The sequence below is a fragment of the Oreochromis aureus genome, linkage group 3 (assembly GCF_013358895.1).
Source record: "Oreochromis aureus strain Israel breed Guangdong linkage group 3, ZZ_aureus, whole genome shotgun sequence".
Classification (NCBI taxonomy): domain Eukaryota; kingdom Metazoa; phylum Chordata; class Actinopteri; order Cichliformes; family Cichlidae; genus Oreochromis; species Oreochromis aureus.
In genome coordinates this window covers 13,095,303-13,118,394 of record NC_052944.1, presented here as the reverse complement: position 1 = coordinate 13,118,394, position 23,092 = coordinate 13,095,303, and the positions used below count along the sequence as shown (strand labels likewise).

Sequence of the window (23,092 nt, the reverse complement as noted above, 5' to 3'; positions counted from 1 at the left end):
AAAGGCGTTATTTTTCAAGGAGGAAATGGCTTAACAGGCACAAGAAGAGGTGTGGTTGTAATCCATATGTGCACGTATATTTAAAAAAAGAAAAAATAACATCAAATTGCATTTTCACAAACTATTCATATTTTTATTTTTTAAAAAGCTAAAAAAAAACATCTAATATGATGTATATCTGATATTAATTCAATTTATTTTATTTATTTATTTATTAAGTAATTTATTTTTCATTTTAAAATTAGTGTCGACCCATCAAGATTAGAGCACAAAAATACGTCCCACAGTCGTTAAAAGCACCATTTAATTGGCGACACCTGCAGTGTGGGGGGGTGTTTGAAACTCCCGAGTGAAATATTTGTAATATTTCTTTTTTTAAAATTCACACCAACTTTAAACTTTTAAAACACCAAGTGGTTGAGGAGGCTGTCGCAACTTCGGGCCTTGAAACTAAAAACGTAGCGTCGCAAGAGCCACTTCAGAGGAAATTTGGCTAACGCTAGCTAAACGCTAGCTAAGCTGGTTGAAAAATAACACCAACAGCTATAGCATTTAAAAGGGGCTAGAATTAGTGGTACAGTTTGCATCTAAACTCAAAAATGGTAAGTATTTATTACATAAGTGATTTTAAGCCAACAGAAAAATAGCCAGCTATTTTATTCATTTTGTTGATCATTAGTAAGCTAATGTTATTGCGAAGTATGGTAGAGAAACTCTGATGTCAGGTCAATATCTCATCTGGAAAAACTACCTCACCATTGAGTTTGCACATTTAGGCATTTTTAGTGAAAAGTATTTATGACCACAATTTGAGCCCATAGAAAGAAGCAACAGTGTTTGACTTTGTAATTTAACAGCGGGAGATCATGAAGAGTGTGAGCCACCTGCAGGCCAGCCAGCTGCTCCATAACAAGTTCATCGTGGTGTTGGGAGACTCCAGTGAGTAGCTGGCTGACAAAATGAATGAATCGGCATTTACGTTATCTTGTGTATTTAGCTTAAGGTGTTCTTGTTTGCCCAGTGTTGACTGTTGTGTGAATAAACTGTATGTACCGTTCACATCCACTTCATTAGGTTCAGTTTGGTAGTGCTGGAAATTATACCCGTTTACCTTCATGAATAACATAGGCTAGTTCTTCATGACATGTGTCCAAGTTCAAATAATGGCATCAGACACGCAGATTTGTGTGTGGCATCTTTATTATACAAGAGTGTGGTAACCATATCTGTTCACTGCGATCATAAAGGGATGAACGTGGTCAGTAACTGTACTCGGGTTCGTTGCAGTTTACATTACACATATTTGCAAATAATAGGGCAGCATTAATTATAAAATACCCTAGAACAGTGCTTTACCACAACCAGGTTAAATTGTTCACGCAGTCCAGGATGGATCCATGTTTTCATGTTGTAAGCGCTAAATTCTGACCGGATTCAATGTATCCTGTGCCCCAGTGTCCACTGCTGTCATCAAGACATTTTTATCCAGAAGTCTTCCTGCCAGAAGTCTTGTGTATATATATTTTCCTTTCTGCACCATTCTCTGGCTCAAATAGATGGTAGTAAGTTCAGTTTATCAGCAATTTCTAAAATGCTAAAACCAGCCCATTTTTCTGCCAAGTGATGAATTAAATATTGAAGTGGACTTGAAAAGGTGTGCCTAATGAAAGGACTACTATTGAATCTGTATCATGTAATGTATGAATCTATGGGGACTACTTCTAATCTATCATTTTATTTCTTCCTCAGTTCAGCGGGCAGTGTACAAGGATCTTGTTCTGCTGATACAAAAAGAGAAATATCTTTCCTTGAGACAACTAAGGAGCAAGGCAAGGGCTAAAATTTTACCAGTTTTATACACTGATACAAAAAAGAGGGCAGGGTGTATAATCATGTGCATGCTACCAGATAAAACCTCAGCTAACTTATACAATATAAAGTTTGTGATCATGCCACTGGTGTCATTTAAATTGTAATGTAAAAAAATGGGTGTAATATTTTTGCACAAATAGAAATGAGTCTCATTTGAATCCCGTGCTTTATATCTGTTCACCTCCTTGTTTGTGTTGTCCTCAAACTTGTAACCTACTTCTCTAGGGTGAGATGAGCTTCGAACAGGACTGCCTGGTGGAAGGGGGCTGTCTGGGTCAAATGCACAACGGCACAGAGTACAAGGAAGTTCGACAGTTTCAGTCCGCCCACCACCTGGTGCGCTTTTACTTCGTGACACGCATCTATTCTCGGTACATGAAGAGCATCCTGGAGGACTTCCGCCATGGCTTGAAACCAGATCTGGTTTTTGTTAACTCCTGTGTTTGGGATATTTCAAGGTGAGTATATTGCGTAACTATTAATAGGGCTGTTAATTTCATTTCATTAAAGAGCATATGTGAGATGAGTCAGAAGTGAGAGTGATGGAATTCATATATTAGTGCTACAGCGTTGTTGTTTACTAGGGGGAGGCACAAAAATAAACATTCCCACACAGAAACAGCATTCCCAGTGCAACCAAAGGGTGGTGGGCTGTAGGAAACTGATTTTGTTAGGGGTTTTTTGCGTGCGTCTATCAATTCAGAAGAATCAAAGCATAACTTTTGATTATCCCCAATTGCATTCCTCCCACTTTAGTGATTTTTGTTTCTTCTTCCTGTTTATGTCTGCACTGGGTGTTCTAGATACAGTTGCAGCTGGGTTGATGACTACAAGGAAAACCTTCATAGGTTCTTCGACGAGCTGCGTGAGGCTCTGCCAGAGGAAACGCTGGTTGTGTGGAACCTCACCATGCCCTTAGGAGAGAGGATCAAAGGCGGTTTCCTGGTGCCTGAGGTCTGTTAGCAAGTCCCATTTGTATTATGATTTAACACTAATCTGATTGTGTCAAACACATTGCATGTCAAAAGTCTCTTGTCATCTGGGGAAAGCTGATCTAAAAAATTTGCATAAGCCATATGCCTGTAGTGGATAATGTGGTGCCACTGTCCCCTCAGCTAAGTGCTTTTAGAGGCTGAGTAACAGCAGAAATCGAATAGCATTAACATCTCAAACCCCAAGGGTCATTTCTATTCGAAATGACATGCCCAAAATTAATAGTGTATCAGGCATGTCAGTATTTCTTTGCAATTACAACTCCGAATAAACAATCTTGGTATCAAAATAAAGCTTTTGAGACTTCATCACAGGTGTAACTAATACAGCAGATGCTACTGTGTCAAAGTAACTGGGGATGCCTACATTTTTTATAAATTTTAATAAATATATTATGGTGCGATCTGTAGTTTTTTGGAATTTTTTAATATACTTAGTTTATAGGTTTATTGCTCTGCATTATTTTTTATTTTACCATCTTCTGTTTTGAGTCTTAAAGCTTTGCCTTCCCTCATTTGCCTCAGATTGAGCACAAGGCACCCCAGTTGCGCTACGATGTGATTGAAGCCAACTTCTACAGTGGAACTCTGGCCGATGCCTATGAGATGGATGTGTTGGACCTCCATTTCCAGTTCAGATTCTCACTGCACCATCGAATGAAGGACGGAGTCCACTGGAACGCAGTTGCTCATCGCAAGATAACTTCTCTTCTGTTACAGCACGCTGCAGAGGCCTGGGGTGTGATATTGCCCTGTCCTGTGACTGTCTATGGTGAGGAGGAAGTCAGGAGTCACACATACATGCAGAAAAATATTTTGCACTCCCAGGATAAAATGGGATTGGTTGGTGTTTAAGCTTTCTGCAGGGTTTGAAGTTCACCTTTTTTTTTTTTTCTCCCTTTGTTTTTTCTGGTGTAGAACACACTGAGGTTGCTGAGAAACAGCCAGCCTATGACAGTGCTCCAAAACACACAGGTAAGACGTTTTATTCAAACTTTGCAGAGACCTTGAACACGGAGTTATTGTTTGCAAAGTTTGGGTAATGACCATATTATTAGTGAGAATCTTGTAGTAAGAAGCATCAGCAAACTGAAGCCCTGACGACATGTATGTGGGTATTTTAGTGGACGTGGCTTTTTACCCCTCAGCCATAAAAGGCTTAAGAGGTACTGTCATCACCAGAAGAACAACTTTGTAACTTGTGTATTTATGTGTGGGCAAGTTAAACAGATTTCTATATGGTTAGAGTTGTATCATCACACATTGTTTTGGCAAGGTCTTGACAGCACTTCAGGACGTCTTGTGTGTTTTTATGTGGGTGTAGATATTTTTCAAGATGAATGCAGAAAAACCTGTCAAAAAATACCCATGTTTGTGCAGATGTAGCTTGATAAGTTTTAATTTTTGCAGGTGCTTCTCATGCTGTTTTATCAGTGTGTCCAAGTACTAGTAATGTCCTACCAGTTATTAGAAATAGGAAAGACTGCTACTCATTCCCGGTCTTTAAGGCGTTTCTGTCACAGAAAAACTGTTGCAGTAGATTTTATCATTGTTGACGTAGGTTGATACAAAACAAATATCTAAAAAACAATCTAAGGAATGACTACAGGCTTGCAGACTGAATGCATCAATGCACAGAATGCTCCTTTTAACAGTTACCTTTTTTCTGCTGTCTCCATTTCACAGACTGGCGCTTGTCAGAGATACCTTACAGTGGCTACCGGGCAGAATTCTTCAGCGATTCACTGCCCACTAACTACTTTAACTTTGAAAACCCATTGCCACAGACGTGTCACTTTGAGGCTACTGGACCTCAGAGAGCTGCACTCCCACCAAAACCTCACCACAGAAATCGGTACAGAGAGACTAGAAATGGTAAGTGTGCATACAGTGGAATGTGGACATACTTGTAATGGAATGAAAAGATGGGAACACCCATGCTGGAATTCACTCTGCTGTCAAAATATTTGCTTTAAAACTCAGGTATCGATGTCTTTTGATTAGTTGCTGATTAGCTTTTTCACTGTGCAAAGATGTGTTAACTTGAAGCTCCAGATTTAACATGTCCTGTGCGTCCTGCAGGTTTTGACAACAGGCCTCCGCACCGCTTTGAGCCCTACCAGGAGTACAATCATCAGCATGTGATGAGAAGCAGGCACTCCCGACACCACTATGCCCCATACACCCAACACAGACCTTTTTACTATGGCTACAATGGCGGCTACTACTGAATAGGTGTTTTACAAGCGGCAGACGCGTCCAAATTCTATTCGTCGAGTTATCTTTTCTGTATCATCGGGACATTTTTCATTGTAACTACAGTCCTGTGTTTTACATCTACTTATAAGAAGCGTCATTCTTTTTCTTTTTTCTTTTTTATTAACCTGTAAGCATATATACAGTAGTTTACCCTTATTATACATATTTTCTTAGTTGTCTAAATTCAATTTTTCTGTCACCAACAAGACATTTTAAATTTCAGATTTCAAAGTTTGTATTTTGTGCTCTAAAGTTAAAATTAAAGTGTTGACTGTTATTGCTAGAAATGTGTATCATTATCCTTTTTGTTTCTTCAAATCTCTCACAGGTATAGATTTGGTGGGGGGGTGAGATAGTCTTAAGTTAAAGAGGTTGAAACCAAAATAAGCAGACAAACTGTCAGCTGGCACTGGACTTTATCGTATTAGTGAAAGTTTACACTGTAATATCAGATTACTCAAAGCTTAAAAGTATAAACGTAAACATGCATTTGAGTATTTCTTGCTCAGAATTGGGCTGCTATCTTTTATTGTCTGAATTAGCACAAATACAAAAGATACAAAGGAACAAACCTATCAGTCATTGCAAATGTAGTAAAAATTGCTTTGTAGTCCTTCCCATTTGCACAGAGTGAACATTGGTACAGAAACTTCTTCAATAATGAAATCATGACACCTTAATGACATTCGGGAGTCTTGAAATTCAGAAAAACAATCACTTTTATAAAGACACTTCTCTGGGTCGATAATATTAGTGCTATAAGTGGAAACCGTTTCCTGAGAAAAGTGAAAAGCAAAAAAGACAAATAGGAGGAATGCTAAAGTGTTAGCTGGAATAAGAAGGTACTCTGCTGTGTGATCCTACTGGTCTAAACCATGAGGAGACGGTGCACTTGCTGCAACTGCGGCTTTGATAGGACGAGACGGTGGACTTGTTCCTGTCCACGGGTGCATGGAATCGCAACACGGCCAATGAATACCGTGTCTCCCTGCTTCTCTTCCTTGGCCTAGGAAACAAAAAATATGACAATAAAATATGTTTTCCACTGTTGTATAACATGACTCATTTATATTCTTTTATACTATTATAGTAATACCTTAGTAAAAGAGGTGACTGGGAATGTAGCAAAGTCAGAAGAAGCCTTTGCTCCAGGCTGATGTGAGACCACATGTTCGGCTACCTCACCCTGAAACAGGAGATTTGGTCAGACTGCTTGTTTTTGCATTGCTGTCAGATAACAAGACAACATAAGGACTGTGTAATAGAAACTACTTTTAAAGCGGCACCTTGAGTTTATCCAGAGCATCACTGAGGTTCTGCAGACGAGCTGTCTGCTCCAGGAGCTGAGCGCTTGCACTAACTAAGAAATGAAGGAGTCATAAAATAATTGCTCAATGCATTTAGCAAACTCACCAAAGTCGTCTTCAGAATATGAAAATACATGTTAAAACCTCTGTGTCCACATACCTGCCGTCTTTCCAGTGATGTCCACCACTTTAACCTCGGCACTCAGCTTGAGCAGGGTTGCCAGCAGCTGGTCAGTCCTTCGGTATATGCCTGTGTTTAGTCCCTCTGGAGGCATGGAGCTTTCTTTAGACACTTGTGGGAGTTTAGGAGGGCGGAGCGGCGGCAGGGAGGCTAGCTGGGCTCTCATTTTCTCTGCCTGTAAGTTTATGTAGTTTATTATTAACGTTTTGTTTTGATATAAACACACACACACACGTGTAGTGTCATAAAAAGTATCTGCCCTATTTTTTTAAATTCCTTTTTTTTTTTTTGCATATTTGTTAAAAATGTTTCAGACTATCAAACATGTTAATATTAGACAAAGAAATTGGGTTTTTTTTTAAATTTTATGTAATTTAAAAACATTTTGTTTTTACTCTGGTTATTTTTGTCTTCTATTACAATTTGTTTGATGATCTGAAACATTTAAGCATCACAAATATACAAAAACCAAAGAAATCAGGACGGGCCCTGTAAATTCACACACATACACACACTTGAATCTAGCGTACCTTGAGTCTGTTGTTTTCATTCTTAAGGTGTTTAATACCCAGCCTCTGGGCCTCGATCTGCTGCCTGAGGAGAGGAGAGTCCACCACCTGCATTGGCCCTCCCATAGAGGGAGGCAGACCTGATGGGGAAAAATAAAATGATTGTGGAAACAACAACACCTTGTGGTTCTCCTTAGATGGTGCAGATTCTCCTCACTTTCATTTAGTTAAAATCTGACTGAAGTCTGGTAGGAAAAGTTTCACTGTAATAGAACATACTCAATTTATGCAAGACTTCTTATAAAATCCAGATAGTTGCAATTGCTTTTCTCTGGGTAGAACAATTACATGTGACATTAATATAAAACACCATCAAATATAAAACACCATCAATTCAGCCGCTGAGAAGAAATGAGCATAAAAAAGAAGTGAGAACTTCACCTCCTGCTGATCCCTGAACGATGGAGGCAATTCCTGAGGCAGGTGGACCTCTCAGGCCTTCAATGGTCATCTTTGACTGGTTACTGAGTCGTTGTTTCAGCTCTGCCTTCTCAGCCTCCAGCTGGTCAATATCAGCCTGCAGAGCATCCATCGTCTCCTCAAACTCCCTGGAGAAGAGTAACGGGGAGGGTCAAATGAGGAGGAAAACAACCGCCATAATAGAGAAAATGGAGAGGAAAATTTCATTGTTTATTAATCCTACTTTTCTTTCTTCTTCAGCAGGGCAAGGTTCTCATCCAGTTTGGTCTGAATCTTCTCCACACGTTCATCAGCATCTTTGGTGGAGGTGTCCAGCTTCTTCTCCAAGAGGCTGAGGCGGACATGGGCCTCACTCAGCTCCTCACCCTGAGATAAAAAGGAGATACAACGCCATGCTTGTTACACCTGTCGGTTCAGTTTTCATCTTTCCAGTCCCTTTCACTTCGAAACAAATTTTCTTCAGCATCTTACCTTAATCTTGAGAGACTTCTTGAGCTCCTTGATGACGGTTTCTCTGTCTTCTAGTTTGACTCCCAGACCTTCGGCGTCAGTCATTTCTGCCCTGACTGTGGCTGCTCTTATTTCCACTGGAAGAGTCTAATTGGTGAAGTGAGAATTAGTCTGAAAAGTCCCAAACTGGGGACTTCACCATGTGAAATAGGTACTGTGAAACTGTTCAACCGTACAAATACCTTTCCCTGTGGTTTTTCAGCATCATACTCTCCTTCCTGCATGGCTGTAGCCATCTTGTTCATGGTGGTGATGACAGAGCTGCAAGACTGCCGCAGTAACTCTGGGCCATTTACACCATGGGAGCCGTATACCTTAGAGAACAGAAAGCAGATGGCGATAATAGCAAGAGATTAAATCAACAGTGCTTAATACACTACCTACTGATATTGTACAAAATGCTCAGAACACAAGATCAAACTTCTGATGTGCTGTGTGCGCCAATTAAGTAGATCTACAAGTCCTTACATTTCCCTAAAAAAAAAAAGAAAGAAAAGAAAGAGCTTTTGACTTTCAAAGAGGATTGTGCAGCCGTTAAATGTGAAAGTACCTGCTCCACAACCTTGCAGGCAATATCCTCCAGTTTAAGAGCATTGAGACCTTCCTGTTCTCCCAGCGAAGGAACCATCTGAGCTCCAGCTGCAGCTACCTCTTGAAGTACCGCAACCACACGGGTCAACTGACGCCTGCACTCAGTCAGCGTCTCTGAAACCTGCCATATGAGGAGAGACATGTCAGGCGTACAGCTGTAATTACATAGATCCCAATCAGCAATGGTGCGTTGGTTTGTATGACATGTTTCCATACCTCTGGTCCAAAACTGAGAGCAGCGGGGACTCCAGCTACATCTGTTCCGGGCATGCGACGGCGGATCTTCTTACAAAACTGTCTGATATCAGAACAGGAGGTGTCCAGGTCCTTCAGAAGAACTGCTAAACCAGAGCTCTCCTGTCCTGATGACAGGAAGGCGCGCAGACGAGCTACCTCCACTACCATACAGTCCAGGGCACTCTGAGTAAACTGGAGGTGAAAAGGTGGCATGTGTCATTTAAAAGGAAAACCCGACACTTCTTTTTCCTTACAGATTTATACATTTTGGACATATTAAAAAAAATATTTTTTATAATATTGTTTTTTTTTCTGGTTTTATAGCCCTGCATTACAAGTGAAACTGTATAATCTTTGTAACTTTGTTAAACATGCTTGATGTACCTTAATGTGATCAGCCAGCTGCACTGTGCAGTCTTCAGTGTGATCTGCCAGATGGACACTATACAGTTGCTGGAAGACAATACAACAGATACTTGATATAATGAACATGTTATAAACTCATTGACATCTACAGTTACAGAGTTTATACGACAACTGAAATTTCTAGTTGTGACGTTTTAATGTAAAACACATCCCTGCGTTACCTGATAGTACTTGATGGCCTTAGTGAGAGGTTCCACCTGAACGGTCTCATCCAGCTGATCTTTATGAAGCAGATCTATGAAATAATCCAGAGAGCGTTCATGGAAACTCATTTCAGAGTAAAGGGTTCCCATGCGCTTAAAAATGTCCACGCTGCAGGTGTTCAGAGCCCTAAACGAGTGCAGGGAAAAGGAAAAGAGTAAAACACATCGACCCAGTGATGAAGGTATGTTCACCTATTTTATTCCTGCATCTTTATTGGTAAAGCTGCGATATTTACTGTTCATATTTATGCAGGGTGGCCTGCAGCAGGCTGAGGGAGTAGACCAGTCCTGAAGCGAAACTGCGCTGTTCTCCCGGAGGCCCTCTGAGCCCTGTTCCCTGCACCGGGTTCCCATTCAAGTCAAACTTCTCCTGTGCCTGTTTACTGATGAGTTCAGCCTTCGGACAAGGAAATATCGACCACATACAGACACAGCTGAGTGAGGATTTGGGAAAGCTCTTTGAAAAACGTCCTACAACCAAGTAATTCTAAAATCGAGCACAAGAATTCAAACCTGTCATGTGTCTGCCTCATACCTTACAGATGAGCCTGGGAATAAGCAGGAGCACCAGAATACAGTCATGGTCCCCACCATGGCGAAGGAAGGAGTCTGGCATGAAGGAGGTGAGGAGGGACACTTGTCTGTTCGACTGAGCTACTTCCATTTTCCTCAGCTCCATCTCAATGGCCTGGAGACAAGGAGTGAGGTTAGTTGTTTAAATAAAGAAAACCAACAGCACTGGCACCGAGGTTGTATATCACCATGGAGCTCTCTTACCTTGGCATAAGCCTTGGTCTCTGCAAACTTGATCTTAAAGTCAAACAGCTCTGCAGGTGGTTGCTGAACTTGTTCTGCATTTGCATTCTGCTGACTGATCAGCTCCCTGTTGGCCTCCTAATGCACAAAACAAACCTTTTACAGCATCAGGACGATAGAACTGCAGGCCTGCAGAATTACCCCTCCATCCACCTACCTGAAGTGAGGCAGTGAGTTCTCTGTATTTGTTGATGGTCTGCTGGTAATCAGCTACAGTCTCCTGGGCAGCTTCCACCCTTTTTTCTGCCTCTCTGACCTTTGCTCCACTCAGGTCGAGCTGTTCCCTCAGCTCCATCTCTGTTTCTCTGGCATTCTCTTGGAGTTCATCATTCATCTCATTGATGGCTTCCTGTTAATGCAAAAAGAAAAAGAAAAAAAAAAGTGGTTGGTCTACTATAAATATCTCATTCAAACCTTTTCCTCACGCCTTTGTCCTGGATGTGTCATGTTGGAGATTTAAGGAGTGTCAGTTGTATTCTATCAGATCTATTATAAATACAGCTGCACTGACCAGATCAGTCACTGTTTCTCTCAGCTCTCTGACTTTCTCCTCAAGGTCGAGGTTCCTCTCCGTCAGGGTCTCCACCATCTCCTCTGAGCCCAGAGCAGCATCCACCTGGTACACACAACACACAGGTCTTTAGTTTCCACAAATAAGTCTCACAATTTTTCTCACAATTTATCAGATTGAGGACATGCATCTTTGCTGTCAATGACTAGTCTCAATAAACATTTTTTACCATGTATTATGAGCTACTGTGAACCAGTAGAACCTAAATAAACCATTCCCTTTCTGCATTTATGTATACATCCTTTACCTGTTCCTTCAGTTCATCGATTGTGGCCTCTGCCTGCTTGAGTTCTTCCTGCAGTTTTTCTTTCTGAGTCCTCAGAGTCTCCAGCTCCACGTTCTTCTTCTCTGTCTGCTTCTGAAGCTTCACATGTTCCTGTTTCTCCGAAGCAGACAGATCTCTCATCCTGAGGAGGAACCAGAAAAATTGAAATTTTTGGTTTGTTTATTTGTTTTTTAGGACTTGTCTTCTCTTGCCGCTTTTTTACGAGTTAAGACAGGTTAATTTGATTTCATTTTTATTTATGTGTACGCAGTGTAACAAAGAGCAGGCAAATACCTTTATTTGAAAAGGTATTTGCTACTGACCTGACCAGCGCCTCCTTGAGTCTGCTGTTCTGCTCCTCCAGCTGCTTGACCTGGTAACTGGAGGCAGCTCCATCTGAGCCTGCAGCAGGAAACAGTGCACAGAAAGGTGGAGCAGCACTTGATGATAAGTGAGCAGAAATGAGATGGATACAGAATACATAAGAAGACCATGTGGATGACTTGAATATTGAGTGTAGTGGTTATTATAAACATGCCGTTTGGCCTTCTTGGTGCTTTTTTACGAACCTTTCTCTGAAATCTCATGCCTAAGGATCTCCAGGTCCATTGAGAGCTCCTCCACTTTCTCTTTCAGGGTATCCACCTCAACCTGGAGCGATTCTGCTCTCTCTTCTGCCATCTCTTTGTCCAGCGTGGCCATCTCTATGGCATCTGCTGTGTCAGACATCTCCTCCATGTAGCGCTCCTTGGCCTCCTGTGCCTCCCTGGCTTCCTGTGAAGTAAGAAGGTATAAATAAAATATTAAACTGGCAAGTCTGATGAGTTAAGAGGCTGTTCTTTCATTCCCAAAACCTTGAGAAAAAAAAAGACATCATACTGTAGCACCGATGACTATTTAAGTTCATCCATTCCAGTGTACCTTCTTGGCCTCTTTGAGTTGTTTCTGCAGCTCGCCCTGCTGCTCCTGCATTTTGGTCTTCCACTCCTGAAGCTGCTCCAACTGGATCTTGTGTTTCTCCAGTTCCTTAAGCTTGGCTTTGTCTTCTGTTCGCTTCATCTTCAAAGTCTCCAGTTTCTCCTCCAGGTCCTTGACTTGAGCTCGCAGTGATTCCTCCTCCTATGAAGTGATTGGAGGCAAGACGATGGGAGAGCGGGATCAACAAAATTAATCCATTAACTGAACCTTCCCTAGACTCTACTATTGAAAATGGGGGAAAAAAGAAAAAACATTAATAAAGTCCCACCACTAAAACCCCAGACGCATGATGCATAACATATATGTTACTCCAAATTCCTTTGCAAATAATTTTTTATTTTATTTTATTAAAGGGAAAGGGAGACAGAAAGAGAGAGAGTGTGGGAGAGAGAGAGAGAGAGAGAGAGAGATTCTTACAGTTCAACCATTTCCCTTAGAGACAGTGATAAGTGCCTCAAAGTAAACCATGCATCATCATCAGAAAATTCACCGTGAGGACATTTGAAAACCATGGTTAAGTATAGAGAAGGTCTGCTGAGAATAAGTTTTCCCCCTGATGTTGTTAGTAAACACATGCCAGGCATCATCAGCATGCATGTAGCCATTAAGAAACTCTACCTGCTTGGATATGGCAGGTTCCACCTGGTTTTAATAAGATGGATGAAATATAACAAAAATCAATTCAATGATAACCAAGAAATAAAATAAAAAAATAAAAAATGGAGATGAGCTGACAGAACTGAGGGGATTGAACATGAACCCCAATAAAGTGTTCTCTCTAAGAAGAGCCTCTTCTTTAAGTTAATGGCCTACCTTGCTCGGAGTAGCTGGAACAGAAGCAGCCGCTGCTGCAGGTGACCCGCTGGGCTGAGGTATGACAGGGGCGCCCAGAGCACCCTGCTGGGAGGACAGGCCCACCTCACTGACATCACCAGACAGAGAGGATGCGAGACTCTCACGAGAAGCCTGTTGACGAAGGCAGATTATGAACGGACTGCGATGAGCGGGAGAAGTTTAAAAATAAAACAGGCGAAAAAAGAAGAAGAGGTGTGCTGTAAAGCATCGGCAAACAATCCAACTATCAAAACAGGAGTTTGGACCACAGTGAACAAGAACCTTCAATAAACCCAGTGGATGATGCAAGATTCATCTGTGAAATGAATGTGATACAATGATTACCAAATATAATCACCTCCCAGTGTCCCTTACATGAGACGCCACCCTGCAAGTATACACCTGTGCGATAACGTCAGTAATGTGCTTCACCCCGCTCCCTGTGAGGTGTCAGCTGAAGTTCTATGACACGACAGAGCATACCGTGACCGACAGGCTGGAGCGGCTGGAGGGACGGACCAGGAGGGAGGGGAGGGAGGTAGCTGATGTGAGACGTGGCGTATTCCACTGCCACAGTGTGATCATAGAAACTGTGTCAGAGTGCTGATGGGTTACTTAAACTAAATGCAGGTTAGACTGAAGATGAATAATGAAAGAATAATGAAATGAAAGCTTTTAGTACTATCCCTTAATGTTATCATACACAACCAGGTTAGTGATATTAACATCCTGTTTTTAGTCTGCCCCTCCTGAGTCAACGAAAGATCACACACCTAGAATAACTACTGCTCATACAATTCTTTCAATGTTAAGTATTTCATAAGGAGAAATCTGCTTCTTATGGTCCCAGTGTCTGCTGTTCAAACATTAAAATAATCAAGCTTTTCAGAATTAACTCATGTATTTTCATTCCATTTGTCCTCTCCACTCTGCTGTAGGCAAGCTCACCTTTGCCGAGCGGCGGGCAGAGGACTGGAGGAGATGCGTGCACACACACACACACACACACACACACACACACACACACACACAAAAACACACACGCAGATATACATACATCCAGTGGTAAGGCAAGATAAGAGATTAGAAGCACATAAGAAGCATTTGCTGTTAGTTTGTATTCACAGATCGTTACTTTAATACAGCATATGGTCAAAAGCACTGGGCCATGAATCTTTGAATTCAGGTGTATTAACTCAAGCACCCAGCCATGCAGCCTGCCTTTACAAGCATTTATGAAAGAATGGGTCATTCTAAAGTGCTTGTTAAATTTTAGTGTGTACTGTAACAGGGTGCCACCAATGCAACAAGTCAGTCTGTGAAATTTCTTCCCTCATAGGTTCTCGAAAATCTGCAAAAAGTGGAAATGTTCTGAAATTAACTTCAGCAACTCAGTCATAGCTTGGCACACCACCAAAGTTACAGGAGCAGGCTCGCCAAGTGCTGAGACACACAGTGCATAAAAGCCACAAACTGTCTACTGACTCTAAAACTGCAAGGTTCCACAGTTTCACTGGCATCAACATCAAACTGGGTTTCCACAGTTTCCATGGTCGAGCAGCTGCTGTTGGTGTAATGTGTAGGGGGCCCAGTACTTTTGTCCACATAGTGTAGCTGCGTGCACCATTTAAAAATCATCAAAAGCAAAATTAATCTTGAGAAATCACAGGGACAAGAAAAAAGTGAGATCATGCAACAATGTAAAACTGAAAAAAAGAATTCATTGAATTATGACACAAAGAGAACTGACATGAACAGCATCAGGAGAACCTGAAACTGTCACCGTGTTGTCGTCTACGCATGTACACGAAATGCCATCACCAGAATAAAAAAAAAGCTTAATGAAAGTAAAGTGGGAACACCAAAAGACAATGCACTGAAAATGGCACCTATCACAAGTTATGTCTTTATGACCCATGCAAATGTCAACAGATAAAGAGCTTAAGTGCAAAAAGATGAACTGCTGCATTAGTACCAGTATGACGCAGACCAAGCAAACGTGCTGAATTTAAATTTAGCTCTACCTTTTTAATGCTCGCTGGTGGCTGAAAGAGGTATCCAGAAAAACAAAACATGAGAATTCAGCCCAGCAGCTGAGAGCCGAAACAAACAACATCGCATCATAAAGGAGAAAAAAAAACAAACAAACTAAAAAACAACAACAAACAGCTGGTCTGCAACAAATGTCACAACTAGTGGGGTCAAACTGATCACATTTTAATAACAACTCTTCACAATTAAAATTTAAAATTTAGGGGTTATATGGACATTTGTTTAATCCAAAGTACATGCACCAATGTTAAAAACCAAGTAACAGACTTGTCGCATTTTTACTTAATTGACAAATAAAAAAAAGTGAGATCAAACATGTGTTTGCCTACCTGTTTGCTTGTTTTGGGAGTTTCAGGAATGTCTAGAAAAAATAAATAAATAATTTATTACACACTCTTGTTATCAATACTTACTTTGAAGCATTATGTTTTAGAAACGTGAGTATCAGTTGTGGTCCTTGCTCACCTTTTTGCTTAAGTGTCTTTGCTGTTCCAGACTCAGGGGTATCTGGTGATGTGGCACTGGAGCCATCTTCTACCACCTGGATCTGTACAATGGAACAAAAGTGTGTAATCAGAACAACATTTAAAAAAAACAAACAAATTACAAAGCTTCATTTTGAATAATGAACAAACACGGACAGAAAACAGAAGAAAGGTTGAGAATAAAAGATGTCAGTCTGCCACATTTGTACATTTATTATGTCATCTGCCTGTTTGGATCTTTACAGTTCAGTGCTGATACCATTACACCCTCATCAGTTCCACTTGTGCCCACCGGTAGGTCACTAACCTGGGACTGCCTGACGAATATGCCGTGATTTTCCTCACAGGTGAAGTAGCGTTTGCCCTGCACGGTGCCATCGTTCTTGCCTTTGGGCTCATCCAATATGACACCCACCCATTTCCCAGAAGCAAAGAGGGTAGCGCCAATGTAGGCAACAGTGCCGCGCTGACCCTTTCCTGTCACCTCGACTATAGAGCCAATCTGAGAGACAAAAAGTGGATAAAAATTCTTTGAGTTATAAGCCATGTTATTCCTTCCTTTGTTATGTCTGCATAGAAAAAGGACCCACCTTTGGAGGTTTACTACTCTCCACTGTTCCTGTGCTGCTCATTTTGCTGATCAGTGGGCTGGTCAGCTGAAGATACAGGTAAAGAGAAAGAGGTGAAAGGGTGGATAAATAATAATAAATAAGGAGTACAATGGGGGGAAGGAAAGAGACAATAAAGAAGGAAGCCAAGCTAATGAAACACTAGAGAATTTATTGTTTATATTTAAGAATTCCAAAGTACCATAATTCTCCTTGCTTTAGCCTTTAACATCAAGTCTTAGGAATCGAAAATATTCAATGACAAAACAGCCCTGAGGCTGCACAGCACAGAAGCATACTTGCAGCCAGTCATATGGTGCGGACTACAATAAACAAGCAGTATCTCTGCCTTGCTCAGACAAAGGCACACATTGAAGACAAACTAGGACTGTGGTATGAGTCTAATCCTTTTATAGAGATGTAGAAGCATGTGAATCCATGCTATATTAGTTTGAACCACAGGGCAGGATAAATCAGAAGAGGTTTAATATTTCTGGGACAGAGGATTATACTCACTAAAACAAGACGGCAAATGAAAATAATTCACCTACAGATTCATTGGTTTTAGACAGACTGGCCTTTAAAAAAAAAAATCTACTCATGTGGTAAATATTAAGACAGTAATGTTATTCTCATCGACAGGTCTGTCTATACTTGAAGATTATTATAAAATACTAAAAATACGTATCAACTCTGATGAAGCCAATAGATGTGAATGGACCGCACATCTACATTATGGTGAGTCTCACAAATCCTTACTTCTTAGCATTATAGTGCAATAACTCACTGTTACTTTTCAAATTGATTAATCAAAAATTATCACTGTTGTATTCATTTGAGCATTATTTACTGTTAAGTACTCATGTTACTCACCCTGGGAGTATAAGAGTGACGTCTGTTCAAAGCCATAATTAAAAGTTAATACGGTTTCACTGCAGCCGAAAGAAGACTTAAATTTTTCTCTACTTCCCCATGCTCTCCTCTTCTTCAGAGAGAGGGGAGGATAACACAAGAGTGCGATTACAGGGAGGGATCACAAAACGTCACAGCTGATTTGAACTGAGAGATGGAGGGTAATTTTTAACCAGCTGAGACTTGGATGTTGGTTACTTTAAGGACCCATTGAAACAGCTACGAGATAATCTTATCATTAATCTGATTTAACACAGCTAAATGTACATGACACTCAAGTGAGACGTATGAAAACACACACAAAGGTCGGTTTTTATTACTTTTAGCCATTATTCCCATTCATTTCACATAATATCAACCCATGGTATTTACAAGACTAATACATGCTAACAATGAGCAAGTTAAAGACTGAGGTGGTTCACAGGTGACACACACAGGCTAACGATAGCCAACATTACTTCCTTTAGGACTATTGCTCAAAGGGTCGAATACTAAATAAGCTACTTTAGAGGTTTATTTAAACTAAGAACCAACAAGTCAGATACGCACTTGCAAAAAGTAAACAATACATCCAAAGGAAGTCAAAGGCTTGAGCCAAAACAATAGTGACAAAGTACTCAATGGGAACAAATGTCCCGACACACAATTATGCTAATTCTATTTTAATGTTGACTCTTTACACCAAACCGCTTTTAAAGGCTATCTATGTCCATGTCGTAACAAATTATTTAGAGCAGCTTTACAAAACCTTATACTCTGACTAGCCAAAACGGTTTGAAACATTAGCAACAGGCTAAAGTCCGAGAGAAAGGCGCTGTTAAACAGCTAACATGACACAGGTGTATTTTGTAATGCAACTCACCTGGTATATGCAGATTCCTGTCTTTAAATTAAGCCTTTTGATGTATTCATGCAAACAATAATCCTCTGGTGTTTTTTGGATAAATTGCTTAGGGATCCGGTGAGCTTTTCCGTTTTTGACAGGTCACTTCCGGCAACCTGACAGACTAAAAGAAGAAGAAATGGGAAAAATAGCGCCCCTAGTGGCTGGTAAATTCTGTTTGCAATGAAAACACCCAGCTTATGCGGTTACGAAAAAACACGGTACAATACAAGAATGGGATTTGCTGTTGGTTTACTGAGATTTCAATTAAAATTTTAACGGGCGGTTAAAAGCCACATCATCACATTTTACAGGGGAGGCAAATAAGTAGTCAGATTGTTTTACAGTTTGGTTTCTGTTCAACAAAATAACCATGTCAATTAATACACTAGTCTAATTGTGCTATATTAGTAATAAGTGAATATTAAAAGAAAGGATACATTAAATTGGCCTGGGGAGACAACTCTCTTCTTTTGTTATGTTATGCTGTTGTTATTATTATTATTTTTATTTTGGGTTGGTCACTTATTAGACATATCTGTGTTACAGTAACACGAAGGCCCTTCATGCGTTATCACACACACACACACACACACACACACACACACACACACACACACACACACACACACACACACACACACAAACAACCGTTTTGGTGTGGATGGATCGGGTCCCTGGATGCGTATTGACGTGTAATTATCCAGAGGCCTATGCGCAGCCGACCAATCAGGTGGCGGAGGAGAGGCTGTGCCTGCCGGCCGGCACACACCGGGAACGAAGCCAACCCCCGTGGCGGTGACAGCGCCAAAGCGACTGGACCAGGTCCTGACTTCACCACCTCGTCCGTGTAGAGCAAGGTAGACTGTTCTGGTAGCTTTTAGAATAACTTACATGGGGCTTAAAAAGTTTAACTCCTGATAAAGCTTGGCCGGTGGTGTTTTTTTGTTTTGTTTTTTTTGGGCTACTCCCGGATTTGATGGTTGAAAAGTTTTCAATCGGTCTAGCAAACTTTATTTCCGGCAGCTACTTTCAAAATTAAAGCTATTGTTAGTCATTTGCCTTGGGAAAGGTAACCGGTGTATCGCGGTTGTTTTATTATGAAGGCAGGATTTATATAGTTCTGGTATTTTGATATCGCTTTTTAACTAAGTCGACGGAGCCACTGTCCCGGCTTTGGTTGGAGGATTTAACTCGATATTGCGCGCAGTATGGTCGCATAAGTGGGCTGTATACCGGTATGCTCTGTTGGTGTGATTTTATTTTTTCAGAGCCACTTAAGCACAGTTTTTGCTCATGAAACTCATAAAGGCAGAAGAAGTTAAAGCAAATAGTTTTGTCCCGATGGAGGGTGTGGAGTTGAAGTGTGACACGTTACGTCATTCATCCCTCTCCCGTCTGCTGTCTGCGCTGCTCAGAGTGGCCATATCAACAAGTGGCCTAAAGCCATCTCATTCTGAAATAGTCTGATACTTTAACTTCATCCTGCTCCAGTTCCACCACCTTCTTCATCACGGTACTACCTGAAATATGATAAATATATTTAGAAATACTTTAATTTGAATAATTGATTTTTCGGGGACCAATTTCGAAAGAAGATCAGATATCGTTTGTGTTTCCCAAAGTGCAAAGTTGACTCTTTCCGAGTGTGCCTGATCTCGCGTATTCCTAAATTTTAGTCATTGTTATTTTTTTAAGGGGCAAGTTGAGGATTTCCACTTGTTGTTTACACTCCAGTGTGTCTGGCGAGACCCCTAATTCTGCTTTCAGGGTGTGTCTCCATGTCGGTCAGAAGCGAGATTTGATACCAAATGCTTGTTGAAATCTAAAGTTTCGTTTTACTTTTGCCTAAAGTTCGAAAAGGAGCAGCTCTGTATGTTTCAATTCCGCTGCAGGGCGCTTTAGTTTGGAAACCGAAAGCATTTTTGTGCAGAGAGATGGAATGTAACAGCCTTTTTTCAAAATAAAAACACAAACAAGAGGAGCTCTTTGCCAAACAGATCGCTGGCGTGGATCTATTTATTTACTGTATTTTTCAAAAGCAGGTTTTTATTTTTGTTTGCTTTTGTTTTACATTTGTTTGCTTTGGTCATGGATGTTTTTTATGTCTAAAAGAAAAAGCAAATACTGTACTGATACTATGACTTCTGAATTCAGCTGCAGTTTTACTCTGCAACAGAGATTTAGATTTGAATACACTGCTTGTTTCTTGAAATCTGATCAACACTTCATGGAAACTTGCCTAACCAGTCCTTCATTGACCTACAGGGTAAACCCAGCCTGTGTGGACATTTGAATGGGTTTGTGTCATTATCAGATTAAAAGATTTCAGAACTGAAGTGTTTAAAAAATTGCGTTTTGGGTTTGTTTTTGTTTTTTTCCTTCAGATGGCTGATGCGGAGGTGGCGAAAAAAATGCTGCGGGGAATCCTGCAGTCCAACAAAGGTGGAGTGTCATTGTCACACCTGCAGTCAGAGTATAAGGAGCTGACTGGGGAGCACATACCACATAAGCAGATGGGACACAGCAACCTGGATGCTCTTCTAGCCAACATGCCATCTTTAGTCCGCATGGAGCGCAGCCGCTCAGGAGAGGTGTGTGTCGATGACATAAGCGGCAATGAATGATATATATTTTTCTGCTTTCTTTCTTTAAACACATCATTGGCAGATTGTTACATTGTGTGATGTGCATTACGCCTGCAGGATTTAACCATGTCTACATTACATTAGAGCACAACTGCATGCTTGTTGCATTCTCTATTTCCAGATGGTTTATTTTGCCTCAGGGGCCAAGGAGACAGGTCATCTAGCCAAGGTGGTGGCTCGTCAGCGCACATCCAAGAAGACGGGTCGACCTCACCTCGTCAACACCCAGATGAGGGTCAAACCAGCTGCCCCGCTTGTCCTCAATGGTAAAAAAACAATACAAAAATTGGGACCCGTACAGGGATGTCCGAGTCAGCATATTCATAATGAATTTGTGTTGATCAGTTAATTAGATCATTTGTTAGTAAAAGGAGAGGATTAGGTGCTGCTTATACTCTGCCTAGAGGTGGGCCTCCAGGTGCATTGTGGGATGAAGTCAGAGAACGAGTAACATCAGATGTGGTAACAGGAAAGCTAATCAGAAACTTCTTTTTGGAAGAATGAGTCAACATTCTTCCCGATGAGCAGGTCTGAGCTCCAACTTTCACAAATACTTTGACTGCTGTGCTGCTGATAAAGAAGGTTCAAACAATCCTTAAATCCAAAGGTTACTGTTTTTCGTTCCTTCAACCGTATGACTCTTTGATAAAGAAACAGAAGCATAGATTTGTTAATAGATTATTAGCTTTCAAGTACATCTTTGTTTATGCATGACCATTTTAGAGAAACTGGCAAATATTTTCATTCAAAGTTTTGCAATGTTTTTCTATTTTGCTGGTATTTTGTTTAAGTTCCAGTCTGCAATCTGTCTAATAATATTGTCATTAACTGAATTCAATCTCAAATCTGTTGGTATCTACATCAGAAGAGTCAGGGGTGTGCTCACAGTCAGCAGGCTGCAGAAGAATAATTATGTGAATGATATACAGGTGAACTCCTATGTTAGAAATTGCTTGGGACTTTTTGTGGTCCTGAGGATTGAAACTCAGATGGAGCGCAGGCTTTATTCAGAGATAAATATATAAATTTCATACAGAAATAAAATCTGCAGTGCTCAACAAATTTAATAAACCACCTGTGATAAAAACAAGAAAACACAAAAAATGTAAAAATGTATCAAAAACTTGTTTAAAAGTTACTGAATTCAATTCAATTCACCGAACTGAATTTCTGTTTGTATACCCACATTTGAACTGGCACATTGGACTTTTCTGAGAAGTCAGATGTTAATCAATCATAGCATTCAACCACTAAAACTAATTCTTCAATTAAGGCGTGCAGGTAAATAACTGCGATAACTTTAGAAAAAAAAATGTATTTCACTGTTTTTGTGTTGTTGGGTTTTTTTTAGCTTTTTTGTTAATTAGCAAATTTGAACATTCATGAATAACTACAGTAATAATTTTTTAGCATTAAAAATATTTAGATTAAAGAGCTTCTGTATACTTGCAGATGAACCAATAATGAAGCATTAAAAAGTATTTTGGTAATTACCAGTAAGGCTGATTTAGGGCAATGAAAATACTGTTACTGTGACACATGTGTAAATGTGCCCGACGCTCTGGGTTTTTCGGCAGTGTGTGAAACTGAATCAGAGCTATGCACCAGGGCTGCTGTCACACAACCTGGTTTTACAACTGATGGGCTGATAGAGAAGAGCAGCCACACTGCTGACTGAAAAGATCAACTCGAACCTGACCATCATTCATATTTAGAACTTGCGGTTCATAATATTGTAAAACACATCACAGAGACAAAACATTTTTACATATTTATTAACTCTCAAAGTCTGCTGTTGTCAGTAATTTGAAAAGTTTATATTTCATATTACATTTCAAAGTTAATTGGCACAGCTCGCCAAATGGCACTAAGAGGAATTTAACTCTTACATGTTATACTATTTATATTGCTGCGTTCGATTGCAAGTGTCTGAAGAAGAAAGCATGAGACTGGAAATGTTGCACATATTAATTTAACTATAACTCTAACATGCTTATATTCAGACATTAATGGAACACACCTAATAAGTGTGTTTTGGCAACTAGTAATCGTGCCTACTGACGGGAAGTAAAAGGAAGAAAGAAACATGAATGTTGTTCTGTGTGTGTGCGCACTGCTGAGAAAGGACAAGGAGACATGTTTTTATTCTGCTCACTGTAAAAAGTTAAACAAGATGTATCCTCATATGCATTGGCATTTTTCCCTTCCTCTGACTCTCCATCAGGTTCAGTTCGGAGTAAAAATCCCAGTATTTATCATTCTGCAATCACACATGCAAGAGCATGAATATGTGGAGCTCAGCTAGAAAAAGCGATTGAAGACTGAGTAAATTACATCACAAAATTGAACATATGTTCGCAAAACAACCTAAAGATTGGACGTTGTTGTATTGTTGTAGAATATACACCCTAATGTTGCAGTTTTCCTCAGAATCATAGAAAAAAACACTTTTCAGAGATAAACTGAGAGCTCA

General features: G+C 40.4%; 3 protein-coding genes across 15 annotated transcripts in view; 2 read left to right on the top strand and 1 right to left on the bottom strand.

Annotated features, from left to right (window-relative positions):
- The first annotated feature begins 271 nt into the window (after positions 1–271).
- On the top strand, positions 272–5,410 carry fam113 (family with sequence similarity 113). 2 transcript variants are annotated; one of them, XM_039609402.1, is made up of 9 exons: positions 272–602; positions 858–939; positions 1,750–1,829; positions 2,098–2,330; positions 2,682–2,826; positions 3,390–3,636; positions 3,783–3,839; positions 4,551–4,739; positions 4,947–5,410. In XM_039609402.1, the coding sequence occupies exons 1-9, from the start codon at positions 600–602 to the stop codon at positions 5,093–5,095; spliced, it is 1,185 nt and encodes a 394-aa protein (XP_039465336.1). In that variant the 5' UTR covers positions 272–599; the 3' UTR covers positions 5,096–5,410. The 2 variants fall into 2 exon arrangements, with proteins under 2 accessions (XP_039465336.1, XP_031607931.1); XM_031752071.2 differs by having other exon boundaries at positions 273–602; positions 2,676–2,826.
- Positions 5,411–5,522: 112 nt separating this feature from the next.
- Positions 5,523–18,103, bottom strand: LOC116329926 (dynactin subunit 1-like). Of its 7 annotated transcripts, none has more exons than XM_031752065.2 (32): positions 17,951–18,103; positions 16,159–16,224; positions 15,876–16,070; positions 15,549–15,630; positions 15,413–15,444; positions 15,056–15,076; positions 13,980–14,003; positions 13,515–13,598; positions 13,011–13,163; positions 12,816–12,839; positions 12,141–12,338; positions 11,789–11,993; positions 11,543–11,621; positions 11,202–11,361; positions 10,895–10,999; positions 10,541–10,732; positions 10,345–10,461; positions 10,103–10,255; positions 9,804–9,964; positions 9,526–9,694; positions 9,323–9,391; positions 8,918–9,130; positions 8,661–8,822; positions 8,293–8,424; positions 8,072–8,197; positions 7,824–7,966; positions 7,562–7,728; positions 7,142–7,260; positions 6,591–6,786; positions 6,410–6,483; positions 6,220–6,309; positions 5,523–6,129 (listed from the first exon to the last, which is right to left on the bottom strand). In XM_031752065.2, the coding sequence occupies exons 2-32, from the start codon at positions 16,198–16,200 to the stop codon at positions 5,992–5,994; spliced, it is 3,825 nt and encodes a 1,274-aa protein (XP_031607925.1). In that variant the 5' UTR covers positions 16,201–16,224; positions 17,951–18,103; the 3' UTR covers positions 5,523–5,991. The 7 variants fall into 7 exon arrangements, with proteins under 7 accessions (XP_031607925.1, XP_039465324.1, XP_039465325.1 ...); XM_039609390.1 differs by lacking the exon at positions 17,951–18,103 and adding an exon at positions 17,050–17,161; XM_039609391.1 differs by lacking the exons at positions 12,816–12,839; positions 17,951–18,103 and adding an exon at positions 17,050–17,161.
- The window catches only part of tdrd7b (tudor domain containing 7 b), a 19,409-nt gene continuing 13,002 nt past the window's right edge, over positions 16,686–23,092 (top strand). For 2 of the 6 annotated variants that reach the window (XM_031752072.2, XM_039609396.1), the window contains exons 1-3: positions 16,686–16,914; positions 20,359–20,565; positions 20,741–20,885. In XM_031752072.2, the coding sequence (XP_031607932.2) occupies positions 16,873–16,914; positions 20,359–20,565; positions 20,741–20,885 (394 nt within the window). In that variant the 5' untranslated portion in view covers positions 16,686–16,872. Of the gene's footprint in view, positions 16,915–18,587; positions 18,832–19,191; positions 19,210–19,237; positions 19,488–20,222; positions 20,241–20,358; positions 20,566–20,740; positions 20,886–23,092 lie in introns of those variants that run through there. The other 4 variants (XM_039609399.1, XM_039609401.1, XM_039609400.1 and 1 more) reach the window with 4 other exon arrangements.

Excerpts from the sequence above, each read along its gene's own strand:
- LOC116329926 (XM_039609390.1), bottom strand. The coding sequence starts at position 17,085 with ATGGCTTTGAACAGACGTCACTCTTATACTCCCAGG. Across the intron at positions 15,077-15,412 it reads CTCCCAAAACAAGCAAACAG|CCACCAGCGAGCATTAAAAA; the intron begins GTAGGCAAACAC and ends TACCTCTTTCAG. Across the intron at positions 9,392-9,525 it reads AGGCCATCAAGTACTATCAG|CAACTGTATAGTGTCCATCT; the intron begins GTAACGCAGGGA and ends ATTGTCTTCCAG.
- fam113 (XM_031752071.2), top strand. Across the intron at positions 940-1,749 it reads CGTGGTGTTGGGAGACTCCA|TTCAGCGGGCAGTGTACAAG; the intron begins GTGAGTAGCTGG and ends TTTCTTCCTCAG. Across the intron at positions 2,331-2,675 it reads TGTGTTTGGGATATTTCAAG|ATACAGTTGCAGCTGGGTTG; the intron begins GTGAGTATATTG and ends TGGGTGTTCTAG.